General features: G+C 48.2%; 1 protein-coding gene across 11 annotated transcripts in view; it reads right to left on the minus strand.

Moving 5' to 3' along the window:
- NIN (ninein) overlaps nucleotides 1-21,806 on the minus strand; it is a 144,346-nt gene that overhangs the window by 44,199 nt on the left and 78,341 nt on the right. For all 11 annotated transcript variants that reach the window (XR_013839628.1, XM_079979024.1, XM_079979026.1 and 8 more), the window contains exons 6-16: nucleotides 17,937-18,124; nucleotides 16,977-17,123; nucleotides 15,454-15,621; nucleotides 13,052-13,188; nucleotides 11,168-11,308; nucleotides 10,309-10,483; nucleotides 7,074-7,184; nucleotides 5,931-6,020; nucleotides 4,856-4,988; nucleotides 3,416-3,537; nucleotides 1,281-1,792 (exon numbers count right to left, since the gene is read on the minus strand). Coding sequence is in view for 10 of the 11 variants with exons in the window: in XM_079979024.1 (XP_079835150.1) it covers nucleotides 1,281-1,792; nucleotides 3,416-3,537; nucleotides 4,856-4,988; nucleotides 5,931-6,020; nucleotides 7,074-7,184; nucleotides 10,309-10,483; nucleotides 11,168-11,308; nucleotides 13,052-13,188; nucleotides 15,454-15,621; nucleotides 16,977-17,123; nucleotides 17,937-18,124 (1,924 nt within the window). In the remaining variant the exon portion in view is untranslated. The remainder of the gene's footprint in view (nucleotides 1-1,280; nucleotides 1,793-3,415; nucleotides 3,538-4,855; nucleotides 4,989-5,930; nucleotides 6,021-7,073; nucleotides 7,185-10,308; nucleotides 10,484-11,167; nucleotides 11,309-13,051; nucleotides 13,189-15,453; nucleotides 15,622-16,976; nucleotides 17,124-17,936; nucleotides 18,125-21,806) is intronic.

Below are 21,806 nucleotides of genomic sequence, written 5' to 3' on the forward strand. Positions count from 1 at the left end.
GGAGGCAATTTAACTTAAGATTGCAAGAAAAGTCTGCTGGGTCCTGCATGCATGCAATGGCCCATCTAGTCCAGCATCCTGTTCTCACAGTGGCCAACTAGAAGCTCGTGGGAAACCCACAAGGAGCATTTGAACACTCTCCCCTCCTGTGGTTTCAACAACCGGAATTCAGAAGCATCGCTGGCTCCAGCTGTGGAGGCAGACAGCAGAGCCAACATGGCTGGCGGCCACTGATGGCCTTGTCATCAATGAATTTCTCTAGCCCTCATCTAAAGCCATCTAAGAGGTTGGTGGCCTTCAGCCGTGAGTTCCATAGTTCAACTTCTTCAAACAGTGCAGAGTTAAACTATGGAACTCACTGCCACAGGAGGCCACAGGATGGCCAACGACCTAGACGGCTTTAGAAAAAAACTGGACAAGTTCATGGAGGAGAGGGCTATCAATGGCTACTAGCCAGGATGGCCGTGCTCTGCCATGCTTCTGAATCTCGGTTGCTCAAAGCCACAGGAAGGGAGAGCTCTTCCTGTTTTTGGGTGCTGCTTGCTGGTTTCTGGTTGGTCACGGGATGTTGGACCAGATGGAGCCCCTGGCCTGATCCAGCAGGATCTTCTTATGTTCCTGTGTTAGCTTGCCGCCCTGGGCCAGCCTTGGGGGGCAGGCAGCTGCTGCAGAACACATGATAATAAATAATAATAATAATAATAATAATAATAATAATAATAATAATTTATTTATACCTCGCCCTTCCCGGTTCAAAAACCGGGCTAACAACAAATTTAAAACACTTAATTATAAAAGCAGCATAAAATACAGTATAAAAACATGAATAACAATAAAATTCAAAATTCAGAAATCAATTTAGGGGTAATAAGCATTAGATAATCCCCGAGGCTAGCTGGCTGAATTGGTTCTACTTGGGCCAGCGAGGAGGCCAGGGGATAATGAGCTGTGGGGTCTCAGAGCGGGTGATCGTCATAAAAGGGGAGGGAAGGAAAGGGAAATAAAAGATCAGGCTGAATTCAAATTAAAAGTCAGGCGGAATAGCTCTGTCTTAAAGGCCCTGCGGAAGGCAGTTAAATCCTGCAGGGCCCTGGTCTCATGGGACAGAGCACTCCACCAGGTCGGAGCCATCACTGAGAAGGCCCTGGTGGAGGATAGTCTGACTTCCTTAGGACCCGGGACCTTTAAATTTTGGTTATTCATGGACCTTAAGGTCCTCTGCGGGGCAGACCAGGAGAGGCGGTCCCGTAGATACGAGAGCCCTAACGCAGCCCCCTCACCTTTCCTCCTCGAGCTCCTCCCGATACTTCCGCGCCAGCTCTTGCTGCAGAGCCTCCTTCTCCACGACTAGCTTCTCCTCCAGCCTCCGCAGCTGCTCGTGGAAACAGCCCTCCATCTCTGCTTTCTCTTCCTGGACAGTCTGTGCCATGGCTCTCATTTTCTCTTCCAGCCGGACCCTGGCCTGGACCAGCTCTTCTCGCTCGCGGCCGAAACCCTCGCGGGCTGCCTGCAGCTCCTCCTGGTGCTGGAGTTTCAGCTGGTCTACCAGGCTGGCCTTCTCCTCCAGGGATGCCTGCAGGCTGCCAGTCTCCACCTTCTGCTGTGACTCAGCCTCCTGCCACTCTTGCCTGAGCCTCTCCAGCTCCTCCCGGAGCTCAGACACCTGGGCTTGCAGCCGGTCAACCTGCTCTTCCAAGGCTTGCCTTTCCTGGGAATGATGTTGCTGGAGAATCTCTTGCTCCTTGCCGCAGCGAGTTTTGCTCTCCTCCAGCTGCTTCTGATAATGGCACAGCTGGAGGAAGGGAGAGGGAAGAAGAGAGAGAAAAAAGCGTACAGTGGTGCCCCGCAAGACGAACGCCTCGCAAGACGAAAAACCCGCTAGACGAAAGGGTTTTCTGTTTTTTGATGCGCTTCGCAAGACGAATTTCCCTATGGGCTTGCTTCGCAAGACGAAAACGTCTTGCGAGTCTTGCGATTTTTTTCGCTCCCCCCCTTTTTCTAAGCCGCTAAGCCGCTAATAGCCTCTTAGCCGCTAAGCCGCTAAAAGCCGCTAAGCCGCTAATAGGGTTGCTTCGCAAGACGAAAAAACCGCTAGACGAAGAGACTCGCGGAACGGATTCTTTTCGTCTTGCGAGGCACCACTGTAATCAAAAAATGAATGTTGGAAATTGAAAGAAAAGGAGGGTACTTTTCATCATATGTGGTGGACATGCAAAGAGGTAAAAGCTTTCTGGGAAATGATATATAATGAGTTAAAGAAATTTTTTTAAAGAGATAAAAGCTTTCTGGGAAATGATATATAATGAGTAAAAGAAATTTTTTAAAAGAGGTAAAAGCTTTCTGGGAAATGAAATATAATGAGTAAAAGAAATTTTTTAAAAGAGGTAAAAGCTTCCTGGGAAATGATATATAATGAGTAAAAGAATTTTTTTAAAAGAGGTAAAAGCTTTCTGGGAAATGAAATATAATGAGTAAAATAATTTTTTTAAAGAGGTAAAAGCTTCCTGGGAAATGATATATAATGAGTAAAAGATGTTTAAAAACACTTCTATAAAAAAATCCAGAAGCTTTTTTACAGGGTATAGTGGGTAAAGAGTTACCGAGACAAGATAAAAAATTGTTCTTATATGCAATGACTGCAGCAAGAATTTTCTTAGTCCAAAAATGGAAACAATATGAAGTACCAACGAAAGAAAAGTAGCAGATGAAAATGACGGACTTTGTAGAACTGGCAAAACTGATGGGAAGAATTTGGAACCAGCAAGATCAAGTGTTCCAAAAAGACTGGAATAAATTTATATTATATTTGAAAGACAACTGTAAGCAATTAACATCATTAGCAGGGTGATCTGAAGACCTGTAAGATGAAATTGCTACCTATTCAGGATGAGAAATTTAATACGTTAGGTTATGATGTAACAAGTACAGGAACGGAAGTGAAATGCAAAGATGCAAAATTTAATTTTGTAAACCGGTAGGCGGGAGGGAGGGGAGTCGTTAGGCTCAATTGAGCCAAAGGGATATAATAAAATGCCTGCTCAATTGTCACTTAACTAACCTGCAAAATCAGGAGATAAATTAAATTTCCAGGCCAGCTTTGGGCAAGAAAATCAGGTTGGCTGCTCAATAAAGATCTCATCTGGAGGGAAGCCTGGAATACTGTTTGCAGTTCTGGCTCGCGTGTTTCCATGTTAACGGACAATTAAAAAGAGGCTTTGTACAAATCGTGACAGGCAGCAGAATGAAAGTGAAAGTGGGATGGCTATAAACAGCACTCCAGGGCTGGGAGCCGAGGGTCCCACCACAATGAACCCGGACCAACCCCCTCAGAAGTGTCCCGAGCAAACACGGTGAAGGCCTTTGATGGAGACCCTGCTCTTCAAATGGGGGGCGGGGGGGGAAGAGGTCAGCTTACTCTGTTCTGAAGCTCCTCCTGCAAGCTGCAGAGGTCCTGTTGGTGCTGATCTTTCAATTGCTCGATAGCCATTTCGGCTTCTATGCTCATATTTAGTGGGTTGCAGTCTTCAGAACCAGGCGCTAAAATGCAAAATCAGCAAGAGAAATGCAGGCCTTCTTGGTTTTCTACGCAACGTTTGCCTTTAATAATAATAATAATAATAATAATAATAATAATAATAATAATTTTATTATTTATTATTTATTATTTATTATTTATTATTTATTATTTATTATTTATTATTTATTATTTATTATTTATACCCCGCCCATCTGTCTGGGCTTCCCCAGCCACTCTGGGCGGCTTCCAAAAAAATATTAAAATACTGTAATACATCAAACATTAGAAACTTCCCTGGTAGCCAATGTAGGTCTTTCAAGACCGGTGTTGTATGGTCTCGGCGGCCGCTCCCATTCACCAGTCTAGCTGCCGCGTTCTGGATTAGTTGTAATTTCCGGGTCACCTTCAAAGGTAGCCCCACATAGAGCGCATTACAGTAGTCCAAGCGGGAGATAACCAGAGCATGCACCACTCTGGCGAGACAGTCTGCAGGCAGGGAGGGTCTCATCCTGCGTACCAGATGGAGCTGGTAAACAGCTGCCCTGGACACAGATTTGACCTGTGCCTCCATGGACAGCTGCGAGTCCAAAATGACTCCCAGGCTGCGCACCTGGTCCTTCAGGGGACAGTTACACCATTCAGGACCAGGGAATCCTCCACACCCGCCCGCCCCCTGTCCTCCAAGAACAGTACTTCTGTCTTGTCAGGATTCTGTTAGCCGCCATCCATCCTCCAACCGCCTCCAGACACTCACACAGGACCTTCACTGGTTCTGATTTAAAAGAGAGGTAGAGCTGGGTATCATCCGCATACTGATGAACACCCAGCCCAAACCCCCTGACGATCTCTCCCAGCGGCTGTATATAGATGTTGAAAAGCATGGGGGGGGGGAGGACAGAACCCTGAGGCACCCCACAAGTGAGGCCGCTAGTTCACTTCCAGCAGCTTTCCATTTTTGCAGAATCTATTCCCAGCCCCATCTGAAGATGATGGAATCAAATCTGGGACCTGCATTCAAAACCAATGCTCTGAAACTGATTTACGACCCTTCGCCACATCGTGGCTCCCATTGGGGGAAGCTCTTCTCTTGCTTCTGATTGGGCAATGATTCCTCTCAACCTGAGCCAACCTTTATTGCTCTCCCTCCTAGCAAGGCTTCTATTTTGCTGGCTTTTGATTATCTCTGGCATTTACACACCATTCAATATTCAGAATATCTAAGGAACATCTGCGAACATTTATGGAATGACGGCTCCGAGGCCCCCGAGGGCAGTTAAATAAAGTCCCCCCCCTCCTCCTCTCCCCACAAACACATGCTGGAGCTGATCATCGATTTACCTTGAGCGCCCTCTGCCCCGCTATCGTCCAGCTCCTCGTAGAGAGAGGCTTTCAGAGGAGTCCGGGCGACTCTGCCTTGACCCTGGTACTCTTCCAGCTGAGACTGAAGCTCGTCGATTTGGTCCTGGAGTTCCTGGGCACAGAAGAACAGACGCAAACAGACGTTGTGGCACTACAGCCAAACTCAGGGCACACAAACGCAGGACTTCAATGGCAATCTCTTGGCATTTATGTACCCCCTCTGAGCCAGACTTACGGATGTTGAGAATTCCATTCCACCTTAAGGAACAGACATGAGACTGTTGTGTGTCACCTGTCTGTTTACATTCCAGCACAGCATGCCGGGAACTTCCCTTTGTGTATAGCGTTTGCTTTCGCTGTTCTCTCCGAGACGACATGAGAGAGACGACATGTTTCTTTGTTCTGATTTATGTTTAATAACTCTGTAGCTGTAGCATGACTTACGCCTCACGCCTACTTCTGTGCGCGAACCACACTCTGCTAATTGCATGCCTTGGCTTTTAAAGTCTGGGTTGCTGATTTACGTTGGAGCACGGGCCAATAATTAATAATTAATAATAATAATAATAATAATAATAATAATAATAATAATAATTTATTATTTATACCCCGCCCATCTGGCTGGGTTTCCCTAGCCACTCTGGGCGGCTTCCAATCGAGTGTTAAAAACAATACAGCAATTAAATATTAAAAACTTCCCTAAACAGGGCTGCCTTCAGATGTCTTTTAAAAAGAAGGTAGCTGCTTATTTCCTTCACATCTGAAGGGAGGGCGTTCCACAGGGCGGGCGCCGCCACCGCAACCTCACATCTTGCAGGGAGGGAACCGCCAGAAGGCCCTCGGTGCTGGACCTCAGTGTCTGGGCTGAACGATGGGGGTGGAGACGCTCCTTCAGGTATACTGGGCCGTTTAGGGCTTTAAAGGTCAGCACCAACACTTTGAATTGTGCTTGGAAACATACTGGAAAGAGACGTCTGAGCTGGGCTTACCAGCTGGCCGCTCGGCCCTCTGCATGTTGACAATGGACCCCCTGGGCCAGACCTCCTTCACTTACCCTGCACTGCTGTTCGTACGTAGTCTTCATCTGCATCAGCCGCTCCTCCTGCAGGAAGAACTCTGCGCTGCCAGGATCGAGATCCCCATACTGGAGCCAAAGAACAAGTGGTGGGAATGTAAAAAGGTGAAATGCTTCTGGGAGATGATATATAATGAGATGAAAAAAATGCTGAAATATACATTCATAAAGAAACCAGAAGCATTTTTACTGGGCATTGTTGGGAGTGATATAAATAGAAAGGAATGTAAGCTCTTTTTATATGCAATAACAGCAGCAAGAATATTACTGGCCCAAAAATGGAAGCAAGAAGAATTACCGACGATTGAAGAATGGAGAATGAAGTTAATGGACTATGCAGAATTAGATAAACTAACAGGAAGGATTCGAAACTGGTGGGACCAGAAATTCATGGAAGACTGGAGTAAATTTACGGACTACTTGAAAAGTATTTGTGAAGATCAGACGACGTTTGTAGGTTTGCAAGAAGTTTTGTGAGGAGTATTATTGGAAGTATTGCAAAATTCGAGAAGGGGAAGGATGATTTATTAAGAGATGTAAAGGCAATATAAAGTTAAGAAATGCATAAGAAGTGGTTAAACCGGTGGATCATCAGAGGTGCTGATGGAAGTCTAAAAAGATTGTTTAAGTGATAAGTTTTGTGGTACAGTGGTACCTCGCAAGACGAATGCCTCGTAAGACGAAAAATTCGCAAAACAAAAGAGTTTTTTGTTTTTTGAGTTGCTTCGCAAGACGGATTTCCCTATGGGCTTGCTTCGCAAGATGAAAACGTCTTGCAAGTTTGTTTCCTTTGTCTTAAAACCGTGCATTCACTTTGAGGAGCAACTCATAGCACGTGGTGTAGTAGCCTTTTTTGAGGTTTTTGAAGACTTTGGTGATTTTTGAAGCTTTTCCAAAGTCCGTGCTTCGCAAGACGAAAAAATCGCAAGACGAAAAAACTCGCGGAACGAATTAATTTCGTCTTGCGAGGCACCACTGTACATTTTATAATTCATATGTTAAAATCAATAATAATAAAAACTAGAGCCAAATAACACTTTGTCACCACCCTCTTCCTCCGTAACAGTGCTCCCCAAACCTTTTCGGGCCAGCGCCCCATTGGGTCGGCAAGGCCCAGCCTACCTTCTCCGCTAGGACATTCTCCCAGTTCTTCTGCAGTTTGCTGATGGTGCCCTCGCATTTCAGTAGCTTCTCTCCAGTTTCCTGGAGTTCGTTCTCCAAGCGGCTGTTCTCCTAAGGAAAAGCCAAAGGAAATAAAGAGGCTGAGAGCCGTATTGCAAAACGGTAAACAGAACAGGGAAGGTTTTCTAGATATGTGGTGAAGGCAACCAACCCAAAGCGCCTGATTCAATGACTGTGCCCATTTAAAATGGGATTATTTTGTTGCGGGTTTTAATTACTGGCATTTATAGTTCTTTTTTTTTTTGCGAAACTGGTTTTTATTCCTGTAAACTACCTAGAAAGTTATTTTGGTAGTAAGCAGTTCATCAATCAATCAATCAATCAATCAAGGAGAGCTCACTGGGTGAGCAGCTGCCTCTCAACCTAACCTACCTTGCGAGGCTGTTGTGGGGATTAAAATGAGGAGTGTGAGAGAACCGTGTGAGCTCCTTGGTGAGAAAAAAGGTGGGATAACAACAATAATCATAAATTATTATTTATTATTTATATCCCACCCATCTGGCTGAGTTTCCCCACTCGATTGGGCGGCTCCCAATCGAGTGTTAAAAACAATACAGCATTAAATAGTACAAACGTCCCTAAACAGGGCTGCCTTCAGATGTATTTTAAAGATAGGATAGCTGCTTATTTCCTTCACATCGGAAGGGAGGAAGTTCCACAGGGCGGGCGCCACTACCGAGAAGGCCCTCTGCCTGGTTCCCTGTAGCTTTGCTTCTTGCAATGAGGGAACCGCCAGAAGGCCCTTGGCGCTGGATCTCAGTGTCCGGGCAGAACGATGGGGGTGGAGACGCTCCTTTAGGTATACTGGGCTGAGGCCGTTTAGGGCTTTAAAGGTCAACACCAACACTTTGAATTGTGCTCGGAAATGTACTGGGAGCCAATGCAGATCTCTCAGAACCGGTGTTATGTGGTCCCGGCGGCCACTCCCAGTCACCAGTCTAGCTGCCGCATTCTGGATTAATTGCAGTTTCTGGGTTACCTTCAAATGTAGCCCCACATAGAGCGCATTGCAGTAGTCCAAGCAGGAGATAAGCAGAGCATGCACCACTCTGGCGAGACAGTCTGGGGGCAGGGAGGGTCTCATCCTGCGTACCAGATGGAGCTGGTAGACATCCGCCCTGGACACATAATGGACCTGTGCCTCCACAGACAGCTGTGAGTCCAGAATGACTCCCAGGCTGCGCACCTGGTCCTTCAGGGGCACAGTTACCCCATTCAGGACCAGGGCATCCCCCACACCAACCTGCCTGCCCCCTGTCCCCCCAAAACAGTACTTCGGTCTTTCAGGATACAACAAATATGATTGGCATCCGTCTGTCCCATGAGACAATGTGCCTCCAGGGGGTGAAGTTAAATCGCTGTGTTAGCAGCACTGAAGTGACCTCCCTGGGGTGCCAGCCTGGGCAAGTGTGTCTGGAGGTCCTGGGACGCCCAGATGACAAGACCTCCATCTTGACCTTACTGATGTGGTCCAAAGGAAAGCAAAGCAAGAAGTTTGGGCCCAGCTTGGCTGCAGGAATTGTTGGAAGGAGACCTGCAAGGCTCCATCCCAACCGTCTTAGGGACTCCAATCCAGATTTGTGTGGGCATTACTCCTTAACTTTTTCAACTCCCAAAGATGTCCCACAAGGCAGCAGAGGTTGAGATCTCCTAGATGGGCTCCCTTCCCAGGTGGACGAGCCCCAGCTGCACCTAATGCTATTTTTCTAGAAAAAGAGGTGCCGGAACTCACCATGAACGCCTCCCTTGTTATCTTATAACGGCAGACACTCTGCCACCCAACTACCTCTTGAACTCTCCTTTAACTCTGGGAACCTACCGTATTTTTCGCTCTGTAAGTCGCACCCGACCATAAGACGCACCTAGTTTTTAGAGGAGGAAAACAAGAAAAGCCAGCAAGACACACTCGCTCGGTGCGGCTCTTTAAAGATAGAGCGGCTCTTGCTAGCTTTTCTGGGAGATGGGAGAAGGGACTGACGGGCTGCCCTCCATCTCTTCTCCCACCTCCCTGAAAAGCCAGAGCAAGCTGTGCAGCTTTCGCTGAAGCCAGCACAGAAAGAGCTGTGCAGTGCTTCTGGGTTGCTGGCTTCCTAGTGAAGAAGGATGAGGGACGGAAGGGGCTCCATACGAGCTCCTTTCCATCCCACATCCCGCTTCACTGGGAAGCCAGCAACCCAGATGCACTGCGCAGCTCTCGCTCTTGCTGTGCTGGCTTCAGCGAAAGCTGCGCAGCCGGCATTTGATCCATAAGATGCACACACATTTCCCCTTACTTTTTAGGAGGGAAAAAGTGAGTCTTATATACAGCAAAAAATACAGTACTTTTAACCAGTGTCTTGGGAGTAGGTTTGCAGCTTCTTGGTTATAAATGCAGATGCAAAAAACGCATGAGGTACATAAAAAGTAAAGGGTAAAGGGACCCCTGACCATTAGGTCCAGTCGTGGCCGACTCTGGGGTTGCGGCGCTCAACTCGCTTTATTGGCCAAGGGAGCCGGCCTACAGCTTCCGGGTCATGTGGCCAGCATGACTAAGCCGCTTCTGGCAAACCAGAGCAGTGCACGGAAACGCTGTTTAACTTCCCGCCGGAGCGGTACCTATTTATCTACTTCATAGCTGTCAACTTTCAGATTTGAAAATAAGGGATCAGCAGCCTCACCTGTCCTGGAGACAGTCTATGGGATATCTAACAATCCGGGATAGCAGCGGGAAACGGTGCTGAAATAAGGGAATTTCCCGCAAAAAAAGGGAAGGTTGACAGCTATGATCTACTTGCACTTTGACGTGCTTTCAAACTGCTAGGTTGGCAGGAGCAGGGGTCACCTGCTCACCCCGTCGTGGGACCTTCTGATCGGCAAGTCCAAGGCTCTGTGGTTTAACCCACAGCGCCACCCGCGTCCCTATGCATGAGTGGCATAGTCAGTGCTATTTTTCTATATAAAGAGAGAGAGAGAGAGAGAGAGAGAGAGAGAGAGAGAGAGAGAGAGATATGCCGGAACTCACCGTGAATGCCTCCCTCTTTCTCTTAGAATGGCAAAGGTGCTTTCTGGTGAGTCCCAGCTGAAAAAAAGCCCTTGGATCACAGGACCCACTGGCTTTATTGAGAATGAGGAACGTGGGTTGGCCAGGCACCTGTGTCTCCTGCGAAGCCTCTCCTCTGACGCCCTCCCCGCTCACCTTCAGCGTCAGAGCCAGGCAGTCCCGCAAGTCGTTCTCCTCGGTCCTCAGCTTCGCCATCTCCTCCTCCAGGTCGGCCTGCTGCTTGCTGGCCTGCTGCTGGATCTGCTCCCGCTCTCTCTGCAGTTCGCTCTTGAGCGCTGCCACCCTCTCCTTGTACTCCTCTTCCAGCTTGCTGCACACACAGATCGAGAGAGGTTGCTCAGGATCAAGCCCTCGGCTCACCAGGGACCAGTGGCCTGGTTCCTGAAGTTGAGTTGGAATCTCCTTTACTGTCACTTGACTCCTCGGGAGCAGCGGGATACAAGCTCTCTCCACACCTCCCATTCAACACGATGGCTCTCGTGTCACCTCTCTGTTTCCTCTTCTTCAGGCTAAAGACAACGAGTTCCCACCCACTCCCATGGATAGTCTGAGCATGTGCAAAAAGCAGATCAGAAACGGGACCAGCTCAATGAAGCTGCCCATTGATGGTCGTCCAGTTGCCCAGCCTGGCCAGTTTGGAGGAGGAGTGGAGGAGTTTGGCTTTGATATCCCGCTTTATCACTACCCGAAAGAGTCTCAAAGCGGCTCACAATCTCCTTTCCCTTCCTCCCCCCCAACAAACACTCTGTGAGGTGAGTGAGGCTGAGAGACTTTAGAGAAGTGTGACTAGCCCAAGGTCACCCAGCAGCTACATGTGGAGGAGCGGGGAAGCGAACCCAGTTCACCAGATTACGAGTCCACCGTTCTTAACCACTACACCACACTGGCACACATAGAAGTTTCTGCTTCTATGTTCCCAGTAGGTCTTAGGGACCCTTAAGTGACTGAGATGCTGTGAATGGAGAAGGGAAATCCTGAGAAGCGGGCAAGCTACCTCAGGTTGTATTCGTTTTGGCGCTCGATGGCAGAGTGCCTCTCATCCACCTCGGAGGTCATGAACAGTTTCCATTTCTCCGCCTTCTCCAAGTCCAAACGGAGCTTCTCCTTCTCCCGGGCTTCTTGGTCCGCTTGCTCCCTAGGAAAGGGAAAGAGGTTCTGCATTATCAGACTGGGATCCTGGCCTGCCTGACCCCAGCCGGGCCTGCGTTAGTGGCGAAGAGTTCAAAGACTGGCAAATCTAAAAAATTGTAGTACAGTGGTACCTCAGGTTACATATGCTTCAGGTTACAGACTCCGTTAACCCAGAAATACTGCTTCAGATTAAAAACTTTGCTTCAGGATGAGAACAGAAATCGTGCTCTGGCGGCGCGGCGGCAGCAGGAGGTCCTATTAGCTAAAGTGGTGCTTCAGGTTAAGAACGGTTTCAGGTTAAGAACAGACCTCCGGAACGAATTAAGTACTTAACCCGAGGTACCACTGTATAAACACCAACAATTGGGAAACACTGGCCTGCGAGTGCTCCAGTTGGAGAACAGCCTTGACCAAAGGTGTCATGGGCTTCGAAGACACTCGAACTCAGGACACAAGGGAGAAACATACTGAGAGGAAGGCAGGCTTGGCAAATCCACACCGGGATCAACTCCTGCCCGGAAATCTATGTCCCCACTGTGGAAGGACGTGTGGATCCAGAATTGGCCTCCACAGTCACTTATGGACTCATTGTTAAAACCATGTTCATGGAAGACAATCTTACTCGGCTATGAGGGATCGCCAAAGAAAAAGTGGCAAAGAGACAGAGCTGTGGATCAGGAAACTCTGGGTTCAAGCCTCGTCTCTTTCACAAACTCACAAGAGTCACAGACGTATAACAACAACAACAACAACAACAACAACAACAACAACAACAACAACTTTATTATTTGTACCCCACACATCTGACTGGGTTGCCCCAGCCACAATAAAAGGAGAACACCTGGCTTGCCCCAAAGGAACCTGGGGATTGTAGTTGGCCAAGGGTTCTGGGAACTGCAGCTTCTGCAAACTTTTAAAGACTTTTGCTCAAGTTGCCTTTGAGTGCAGGCAGTCTAGAGCGAAGGCACTTGCTTTTTAAGAGTCTCCCTCTGGGCTGTGAAAATCTTGGAATAAGCAGAGATGGCAAAACTGACGGCACTGATAAGAGATACAAATTTGGAATCTTTTAAAGGAGACTGGAAGCAATTTCTAGTCTACATAAAAAGTTATTTCCCATCTGCAAAGACCACAGTGGGGTTTGAAGTGTAAGAAAATTGCGGAATATATTAAGAAACATGTTAGAGAGGATGAAGTTAGAAAAGGCGGGACCGAATTTGTATGTAATTTGAGTTATAAATTTCGACGTTGGGCTAGTAGGAAGTCATTAGTTTTGTTGAATTGGAATATAGTTGTTGAGTAACAAATGGAAAAAAGAATAACATATTATTAATTTATTATTATTATTATTATTATTATTAGTCATGCCATTTGCATATGGGATCTCACTTCCACAGCAGAAATTCCCATGCTTGTCCTCTCCCCATATGCCCCCACCCAAATTTTGCTCTGGAGACTTGTGGGAACCCCCGACAGATTTGGGAGACACAGAGAGGAGGAAAGAAAGGATAGGTTCCATTGCACAAGGGGGAAAGCCTTGAATGAACGGGACAACTTTGCTGGATAGCTTGGTTAGTAGAGTGTGAGTCTCTTAATCGCGGGGTTGTGGGTTTGAGCCCCACACTTGGCAAAAATTTTCCTGCATTGACCAAAAGGTCCCTTCCAACTCTACAATTCTTTGATTCTATCTGAAAATTTGGGTGGGTCCAGAAACATAAAAGGACATATTCTTCAAAAATTACAAACTTACATTAAATGCCGGATCTCTGTTTTGAAGCTGGCCAGTACAGCTTGGTATATCCCGTTCTTTGTTATGAGAAGTTCATTTTCCAGGGCAAGAGTCAACTCCGTCAGGTTAATTCTTCCATCCAGGTTGAAGTCCAAGGCCTGCCGGAATGCAAGAGGAAAGAATGCCCCATCAATTAAGAAGTTGTGTCTTCTTTTGGCTGATTACCGTATTTTCCACTCTATAAGACGCACCGGACCATAAGAAGCACCTAGTTTTTGGAAGAGGAAAACAAGAAAAAAAATATTCTGAATCCCAGAAGCCAGGACAGCAAGCAGGATCGCTGCGCAGAGATCCCGCTTGCTGTCCTGGCTTTTGGGATAGCCGTGCACAGCCTCTCCCAGGCAAGGGGAGCCTTCATCCCCTGCCCAGGAGAGGCTGCATGCGGCTAAGGCTCCCCCAAGAGCGCATGGAGTGTGGGTGCAGCTCCTTGGGAAAAAGCCCCCAAGAGCCACACACACGCTCCACACGGCTCTTTAAAGGGAGCGCTGAGCAGAGCCTCCCGCCTGCATTCGTTCCACAGACGCACAGACATTTCCCTTACATTTTGGGAGGGGAAAAGTGTGTCTTATACTGGATGATGGACTCAAGGGCATCCTGATCAAATTTGCAGATGACACCAAACTGGGAGGGGTGGCTAACACCCCAGAGGACAGGATCACACTTCAAAACGACCTTGACAGATTAGACAACTGGGCCAAAACAAACAAGATGAATTTTGAGAAATGATGATTTTTGAGAATTTTGAGAAATGATGATTTTTGAGAATTTTGAGAAATGATGATTTTTGAGAATTTTGAGAAATGATGAATTTTGAGAAAAGATGATTTTTGAGAAATGTAAAGTATTGTACTTGGGCAAAAAAAATGAGAGGCACAAATACAAGATGGGTGACACCTGGCTTGAGAGCAGTACATGTGAAAAGGATCTAGGAGTCTTGGTTGACCACAAACTTGACATGAGCCAACAGTGTGACGCGGCAGCTAAAAAAGCCAATGCAATTCTGGGCTGCATCAATAGGAGTATAGCATCTAGATCAAGGGAAGTAATAGTGCCACTGTATTCTGCTCTGGTCAGACCTCACCTGGAGTACTGTGTCCAGTTCTGGGCACCACAGTTCAAGAAGGACACTGACAAACTGGAACGTGTCCAGAGGAGGGCAACCAAAAGGTCAAAGGCCTGGAAACGATGCCTTATGAGGAACGGCTAAGGGAGCTGGGCATGTTTAGCCTGGAGAAGAGGAGGTTAAGGGGTGATATGATAGCCATGTTCAAATATATAAAAGGATGTCACATAGAGGAGGGAGAAAGGTTGTTTTCTGCTGCTCCAGAGAAGCGGACACGGAGCAATGGCTCCAAACTACAAGAAAGAAGATTCCACCTAAACATTAGGAAGAACTTCCTGACAGTAAGAGCTGTTCGACAGTGGAATTTGCTGCCAAGGAGTGTGGTGGAGTCTCCTTCTTTGGAGGTCTTTAAGCAGAGGCTTGACAACCATATGTCAGGAGTGCTCTGATGGTGTTTCCTGCTTGGCAGGGGGTTGGACTCGATGGCCCTTGTGGTCTCTTCCAACTCTATGATTCTATGATTCTATACAGCAAAAAATACGGTACTTTTCAGGTTTCCACCCAGTTATCTTGGGTGTTATATAGTGATCTACAATAAAACGCATAAGTGCCAAGGCAGCTGTCACTGCATTGAATTCACCATTTTGGGCATGTGTGATGACCTGGGAATCAGATTCAGAGGCTGAAGCTGAGGAATCCCAGCCTGCACAGGAGTCCCCGCCTCCAGGACCGGCTCAGCTGGGGCTGGGGCTTGAACCTGAAGGGTCCTCACCTGTGCCGGATCCTCAGGAGCAGACACCAGCTGAATCTGCTCTGGCTCCTGAGGTGATGGAGGAACCATTGCCTGCAGGTGCTCCACTCTCAGCCCCATCAGGGGAAGAGGAGGTTGCCTCTGGGTCCAGTAACCCTCCAGCCTCTCCTGAGTTGCAGAGGCTCAGGGCAGAGAGGTGGAGGGAACTAAGTTCCCGCAGGAGGAGTGCTCGCCTCCAGGCCAGGAGAGGAGAGTCACCTGTGGACTGGGGCCACCCTATGCCTCGGGGCAGATAAAAGCCGGCCAGCCCCAGTCCCAAGTTGCGGGAGCAACATAGTTGGTTGTCAGTTCCTGCCTGAACCCTGTCCTGCTTTTCTGCCAGAGCTCCTGACCTCACCCAACTACCTGCCCTGCATCCAGCTTCAACTTTTATGGAAAGCCTCCATACCACACCCTTGACCTCGGACTGGACTCGGACCTCGCCACACGGTAACCCCCTGGGACCAGCACAGCGTGCCGCGGTGGCCAAGAGGCAGTCGAAGCGCTTACCTTCAGGATCTCATGGCTGTTCTCGATTCCTTCTTCATGCCAGGCGTCAAGGATCTGCTCTACGTCCGCGTAGCCCATTCCATCATCTAGGCTGGAGAAAACGCGGAAGCCGATGGTGCTTGTCATAGCCGAAGGCGTGGTGGTCCGCCTTCCGCATTCATCGAAGGACTGAGAATGGGAGAGAGAGAGAAAGAGAACCACAGGAATGTAGAGCTGGAAGGGATCTCTAGTCATCTAGTCCAGCCCCCTGCAATAATCGGCTGTGCTGAAATTCCAGCCCCCCCAAATTCCATCCCACCTAGAAAACTGGCATGTCAGGGAGAAGACTGGTCTGGAATTCTGCTTCCTAACATGCTAGATTTCTCAATGAAAGGAATTGTTTTTGACGGAGGAGACGTAGTAGAGGTATAACTTTAATATTTCCTGACAACCACTTGGATTTTTTACTGCAATCAAGCAGTACATATATTATGGGTGTTTTTTTTTTAAAAAAAAACCCCAAACAATTATTTCCTATTCCAATTTCCAAACAATTATATTCCTATTTTATTTACTCTGGACTACTATGCATGCTCAAGTAGGAAATAGTTTCTTTGTAGTTGGACCTTGCCAACAAAGGTCTGTATAGTTCAAGCTATGGTTTTCCCAGTAGTGATGTATGGAAGTGAGAGCTGGACCATCAAGAAGGCTGATTGCCGAAGAATTGATGCTTTTGAATTATGGTGCTGGAGGAGATTCTTGAGAGTCCCATGGACTGCAAGAAGATCAAACCTATCCATTCTTAAGGAAATCGGCTCTGAGTGCTCACTGGAAGGACAGATCCTGAAGCTGAGGCTCCAATACTTTGGCCACCTCATGAGAAGAGAAGCTTTCCTGGAAAAGACCCTGATGTTGGGAAAGATGGAGGGCACAAGGAGAAGGGGCTGACAGAGGACGAGATGGTGGGACAGTGTTCTCGAAGCTACCAGCATGAGTTTGACCAAACTGCGGGAGGCAGTGGAAGACAGGAGTGCCTGGTGTGTTCTGGTCCGGGGGGTCAAGAAGAGTCGGACACGACTCAACGACTAAACAACAACACATATGCATGCTCAAGTAAGAAATAGTTTCTTTGTGGTTAAAATAATTTCTTCTGATCTGACTTTGTTCCACGTTGTGGTTTTGAAATGCTCAGAGAAAATCTGATTGGTTCTTACGAACACTGTGTAAAAAGTTCTTTTGTGAATAAAACGACCTGGGCCGAGAGGTGGAGAGGAATTATTATTGGCACTCCTCCCAGAGTCTTGCTGGTCAAGCCTCGCGTGTATTCTATTAATCAGAGTCTAATCCTTCCTTGCTTTGGGAAAGCTACACTTCTCACGTAATTTATACGTTAACTTTGCCAACTCCGCATAGCTCATCAGTTTTTCTTGCCATTGTTCTTTCGTTGGCAATTCCTCTTTCTTCCATCCTTGTGAAAGTCAACTGATTTTAGACAATTGAGATGGGGGTGGGGAGGGGGGGGGAGTACACCTGAGGTTTCTCACCTGCATGGAGAGATGGCGCTTGAGTTGCCTGTAGGGAGTCGAAGCCGAAGGTGGGAGAGGCTTCCCGATTTTGAAGAAGCCATAGAAAAAGTCTTCGATGCTCATCGTGCCGTCGTGCTCGAGGTTGCGGAAGACGTCTTCTGCCACCTGAGAAGGGTCAAAATACACCCTCAGATAGAGCAGAAAAAGGGGAGAACCACAACTGGCCCCAACGTGGTGGAACGCTTTGTCCCAAGAGACTAGGGCCCTGCAGGACTGGACATCTTTCCACAGGGCCTGCAAGACAGAGCTGTTCCGCCTGGCCTTTGGTTTGGACTCAGTCTGACCCTTATGTTTCCCTCCCCTTATGGTCTTGATTTATCGGCTACTATAATGGGACGCAGGTGGCGCTGTGGGTTAAACCACAGAGCCTAGGACTTGCCGATCAGAAGGTCGGCGGTTCGAATCCCCGCAACGGAGTGAGCTCCCGTTGCTCGGTCCCTGCTCCTGCCAACCTAGCAGTTCGAAAGCATGTCAAGGTGCAAGTAGATTAATAGGTACCGCTCTGGCGGGAAGGTAAACGGCGTTTCCGTGCGCTGCTCTGGTTCGCCAGAAGCGGCTTAGTCATGCTGGCCACATGACCTGGAAGCTGTAACGCTGGCTCCCTCGGCCAATAAAGCGAGATGAGCGCCACAACCCCAGAGTCGGTCACGACTGGACCTAATGGTCAGGGGTCCCATTAGCTTTATAAATGAGGCTGCATTTTAAATTCCATTTTAACCTGTATTTTAAATTGTCCCCCCCTTTCCTCCTATTATGTTTTTACTGTGATTTTATTGCTGTTAGCCGCCCTGAGCCCGGCTCTGGCCGGGGAGGTTGGGGTATAAATAAATTACTATTATTACTATTATTACTATTATATCTGCAGCCATGGCAGCCAGCCTGAATTGAGAAGAAGGGGAAAGTGCTCAGAATGGGTACCTGCATGTCAACATTCTGCAAGCCGTACTGTTTGCAAATGGAGACCAGCTTCTTCCTGCTGAGATGCCCGTCTCTGGAGATGCCTAAGCTTTCGCAGACCTCGTGTAGCTTCTCCTCTATCCAGTCTTGAGTGGGGGAGATGTTCGGGGAGGCATTCAGGTCGTCGGGATTCCAGAATCTCAACTGACCTTAAAGGCGGGAAAAGAAGAATAAGCTTGCCTTGAAAAAGAAACAAGGTTAAGAAGAAAATAATAATAATAATAATAATAATAATAATAATGGGAAGTTTTCAAAACATATCTTAAGAAGAATTGTTGCAATATAACAACAACAACAACAATAATAAATTATTTATACCCCACCCTCCCCAGCCAAGACCGGGCTTAGGGCAGCTAACAACTGATATAAAAACAACTGATTAAAATACAACTTAAAAACAAGATTAAAATACAACATTAAAGTGCAGCCTCATTTCAGTAGAAACTCAAACTTTTTGGGGATGAAAACGTCAAATCTTCATCAAGGCCAGCTATCCAGACTGGTCCTACGTGGGCCAGAAAAAAGCCAGGGAAGTCCCCAAATATGAGTTCCATTACAGAAGGAGAAAGAAAAAAGGAAAGAGGGGGAGTGGATCAAGTTGATTCCAAGCCAAAGGCCAGGCGGAACAACACTGTCTTACAGCCCCATGGAAAGAAATCAGATCCTGCAGGGCCCTGGTCTCATGAGGCAGAGCGTTCCACCAGGCCGGGGCCAGTGTTGAAAAGGCCCTGGCTCTGGTTGAAGGCAATCTAACTTCCTTAGGGCCTGGGACCTCTAGGGTGTTGCTGTTTATGGACCTTGAGGCTCTCTGTGGGGCATACCAGGAGAGGCGGTCCCGTATGTACCATGGTCCTAGGCTGTGAACGGCTTTAAAGGTCAAAACCAGCACCTTAAATCTGACCCTGTACTCCACCGGGAGCCAGTGCAGCTGGAAAAGCACTGGGTGAATATGCTCCCATGGCAGAGACCCCGTGAGGAGCCTCGCTGCAGCATTCTGTACCCGCTGGAGTTTCTGGGACAGCTTCAAGGGCAGCCCCACGTAGAGCAAATTACAGTAGTCAAGCCTGGAGGTGACTGTCACATGGATCACTGTGGCCAGGTCGGGGCGGGAAAGGTAAGAGACCAAAAGCAGAGCACTAGTCGCTCAAAGCAGAAGGCAAATCCACGAGGGAGATTCATAACTCGCTGGATTATTGTAACTTGCTCTACGTGGGGCTGCCTTTGAGACTGACCCAGAAACTCCAGCGGGTGCAGAATGCTGCGGCGAGACTCCTTACAGGGTCTTCGCCACAGGATCACATTCACCCAGTGCTTTACCAACTGCACCGGCTCCCGGTGGAGTACAGGATCAGGTTTAATGTGCTGGTTTTAACCTTTAAAGCCCTATGCGGCCTAGGACCCTTGTACCTACAGGACCGCCTCTCCCGGTATGTCCCATGGAGGACGTTACGGTCTTCCAACAAAAACATCTTGGAGGTCCCAGGCCACAGGGAGGTTAGGCTGGCCTCAACCAGAGCCAGGGCCTTTTCGGCCGTGGCCCCACTCTGGTGGAATGTTCTGACACAAGAGACCAGGGCCCTGCGGGACTTGACATCTTTCTGCAGGACCTGCAAGACGGAGCTGTTCCACTAGGCCTTTGGCCAGGGCGCAGCCTGACTCCCTCCTTTGGTAATTCTTCACAGAACTCTAGCCCAATGGTTGCCATCAATTTGATTTGAATTGATTTTATAATGAATTGATTTTAGAATGTTGTATTATTTTACTCTTGTTAGCCGCTCTGAGCCCGGCTTCGGCTGGGGAGGGCGGGATATAAATTTACTATTTATTATTATTATTATAACTGCTTGATCTACTGAAATCAACGTTGCCGGATGAAGAAAAGCATGTTTTGTCGGGAGCCTAAATGAAAGCATCGTTGGTGCCCATAGAACATCTTTGGGGAGGGCATCCCATAAGCAGGATGTTCAAGTTCTGACTAATCCAAATATTTTTATATCTTCAGAAGCGTGGCTGCTGCTTTTTTCCCCTCAGTAGGCCTCCTTGCAAACGGAGGTCATTTACTCCTGTCTACTCTAACTCAGTTTTGCAAATCTGGTGCTCTCCAGATGTCCTGGACTACAAATCCCATCAGCCCCAGCCAGCTGAGATTTGTAGTCCAAAACATCTGGACCAGGTTGGAGAAGCTTGCACTAATTTAATTAGTTTGCAAAGTACCGTATTTTTCGTCCCATAGGACGCACCTACTTTTTTTTGGGGGGGGGGGGAATAAAGGAAAAAAAATTTCCCTTTATTTCCCCCCCAAAACCAGGTCGGGGAACAGTGGGATGGCGGCGCTGCGCCTCCCGCTGTCCCCCGAGCTTGTGGGGCTGGCCGATGTCTGTCCGGCGTGCGGGGTGCTCTGCTTCAGGGCGCCATGCGCGCTGGGCGGCAGGCTGCTATCCGCAGGGTGGGGAGCCCTGCGGGGAACTCCTGCAGGGCTCCCCACGCTGCGGATGTCTGTTCAGGGCGCCCCGCCCGCCGGGCGGCAGGCTGCAGACACCTGCGCGAAGCAGGGGGCATCCTCCAAAGGGCGCCCCGTGCTCCGCGCTGCTGGCTGCCGCCCGCAAGCCGTGTGTGCCCGGGGGGAGTTCCCCCCGGGTGCGCAAGGCTTGCGGACACCTGCGCGAATCACGGGGCGTCCTCCAAAGGGCGCCCCGTGCTCCGCGCTGCCGCCTGCCAGCACTGTGCGCTGGGGGGAGTTCCCCCGGGCACGCAAGGCTTGTGGATAGCTTCCTTGAGCCTGGAGATCGAGAGGTGTTGGTGCGCACCGACGCCTCTCGCTCTCCAGGCTTCAGCGAAAGCCTGCATTCGCCCCATAGGACGCACACACATTTCCCCTTCATTTTTGGAGGGTAAAAAGTGTGTCCTATAGGGCGAAAAATACGGTACTTCTGCCATCACCCTGAGACTATAATGAAGTGCAGACTGAAGCTCTGTCGTGTCCTCTCCCAAAAACATGCTTTATTTTTCTTCTTTCTTTTCGGAGAGTTCTGGAGAACGTGAAAGCTCACTCACAGCCTGTACGGTTTTATAGTTTTAGTGTGAATTTCACCCCTCCCCAAAGAGATTAACATCACTGCCTTGATATGAAAGAAAAGAAAATATCTGTTTGTCTAGCAACAACGGAATTGATTCTAATATATTTCTCTCCACCCTCCCTTGCTCAGAGAGAGGAACCTGGGGCTGAACTGTGCACTGGAGCCTGATTCTGAGCTTTGCACTCCAGCCTCCCTTGCGAGTTTGCAAAAGAAATTCTGGAGACCACGTGGTGAAACTGCTCAAGGCAGCTAATGTCTTGGGACAGATCAGACCTCTCCATAAAAATCTATATAGCAAGCGTTAGTATGTGGAAGCAACCCAAGAGCATGTTGGGAAATAAAGCATGATGCGTGTGTGTGTGTGTGTGAGAGAGAGAGAGAGGGGGGGGGGCAGAAAGAAGGCACATGAATGAATAAATACAATTTGAAGGCAGGGCGACTTCTGGGTTGGTTCCTATCCCTGTGGAAATGCTGGAACCCAATTTAAATGGCAAACCCAGCAGAAACGTTGGCATTCTCATCCGAAACCCCACATTTTGAAACAGCGAGAGTGTGCTAGCTGCCCGTTTTGCAACTCTGATTTGAAAGCGCAAGAACACTAAAAAAAAAAAAAAAGCATTCATTTCTCACTTTATAGCTGCCCTCGCTAGAGCCCATTATACTTAAAACATTTATTTGTATTTATCAACTTAGGAGGAGGGAAACACCTTCTCTCTAACTCCATGAATTAAGACAAGATCCACAGAGGGGCTGC

This window comes from Podarcis cretensis, assembly GCF_951804945.1.
Source record: "Podarcis cretensis genome assembly, chromosome: 1".
Classification (NCBI taxonomy): Eukaryota; Metazoa; Chordata; class Lepidosauria; order Squamata; family Lacertidae; genus Podarcis; species Podarcis cretensis.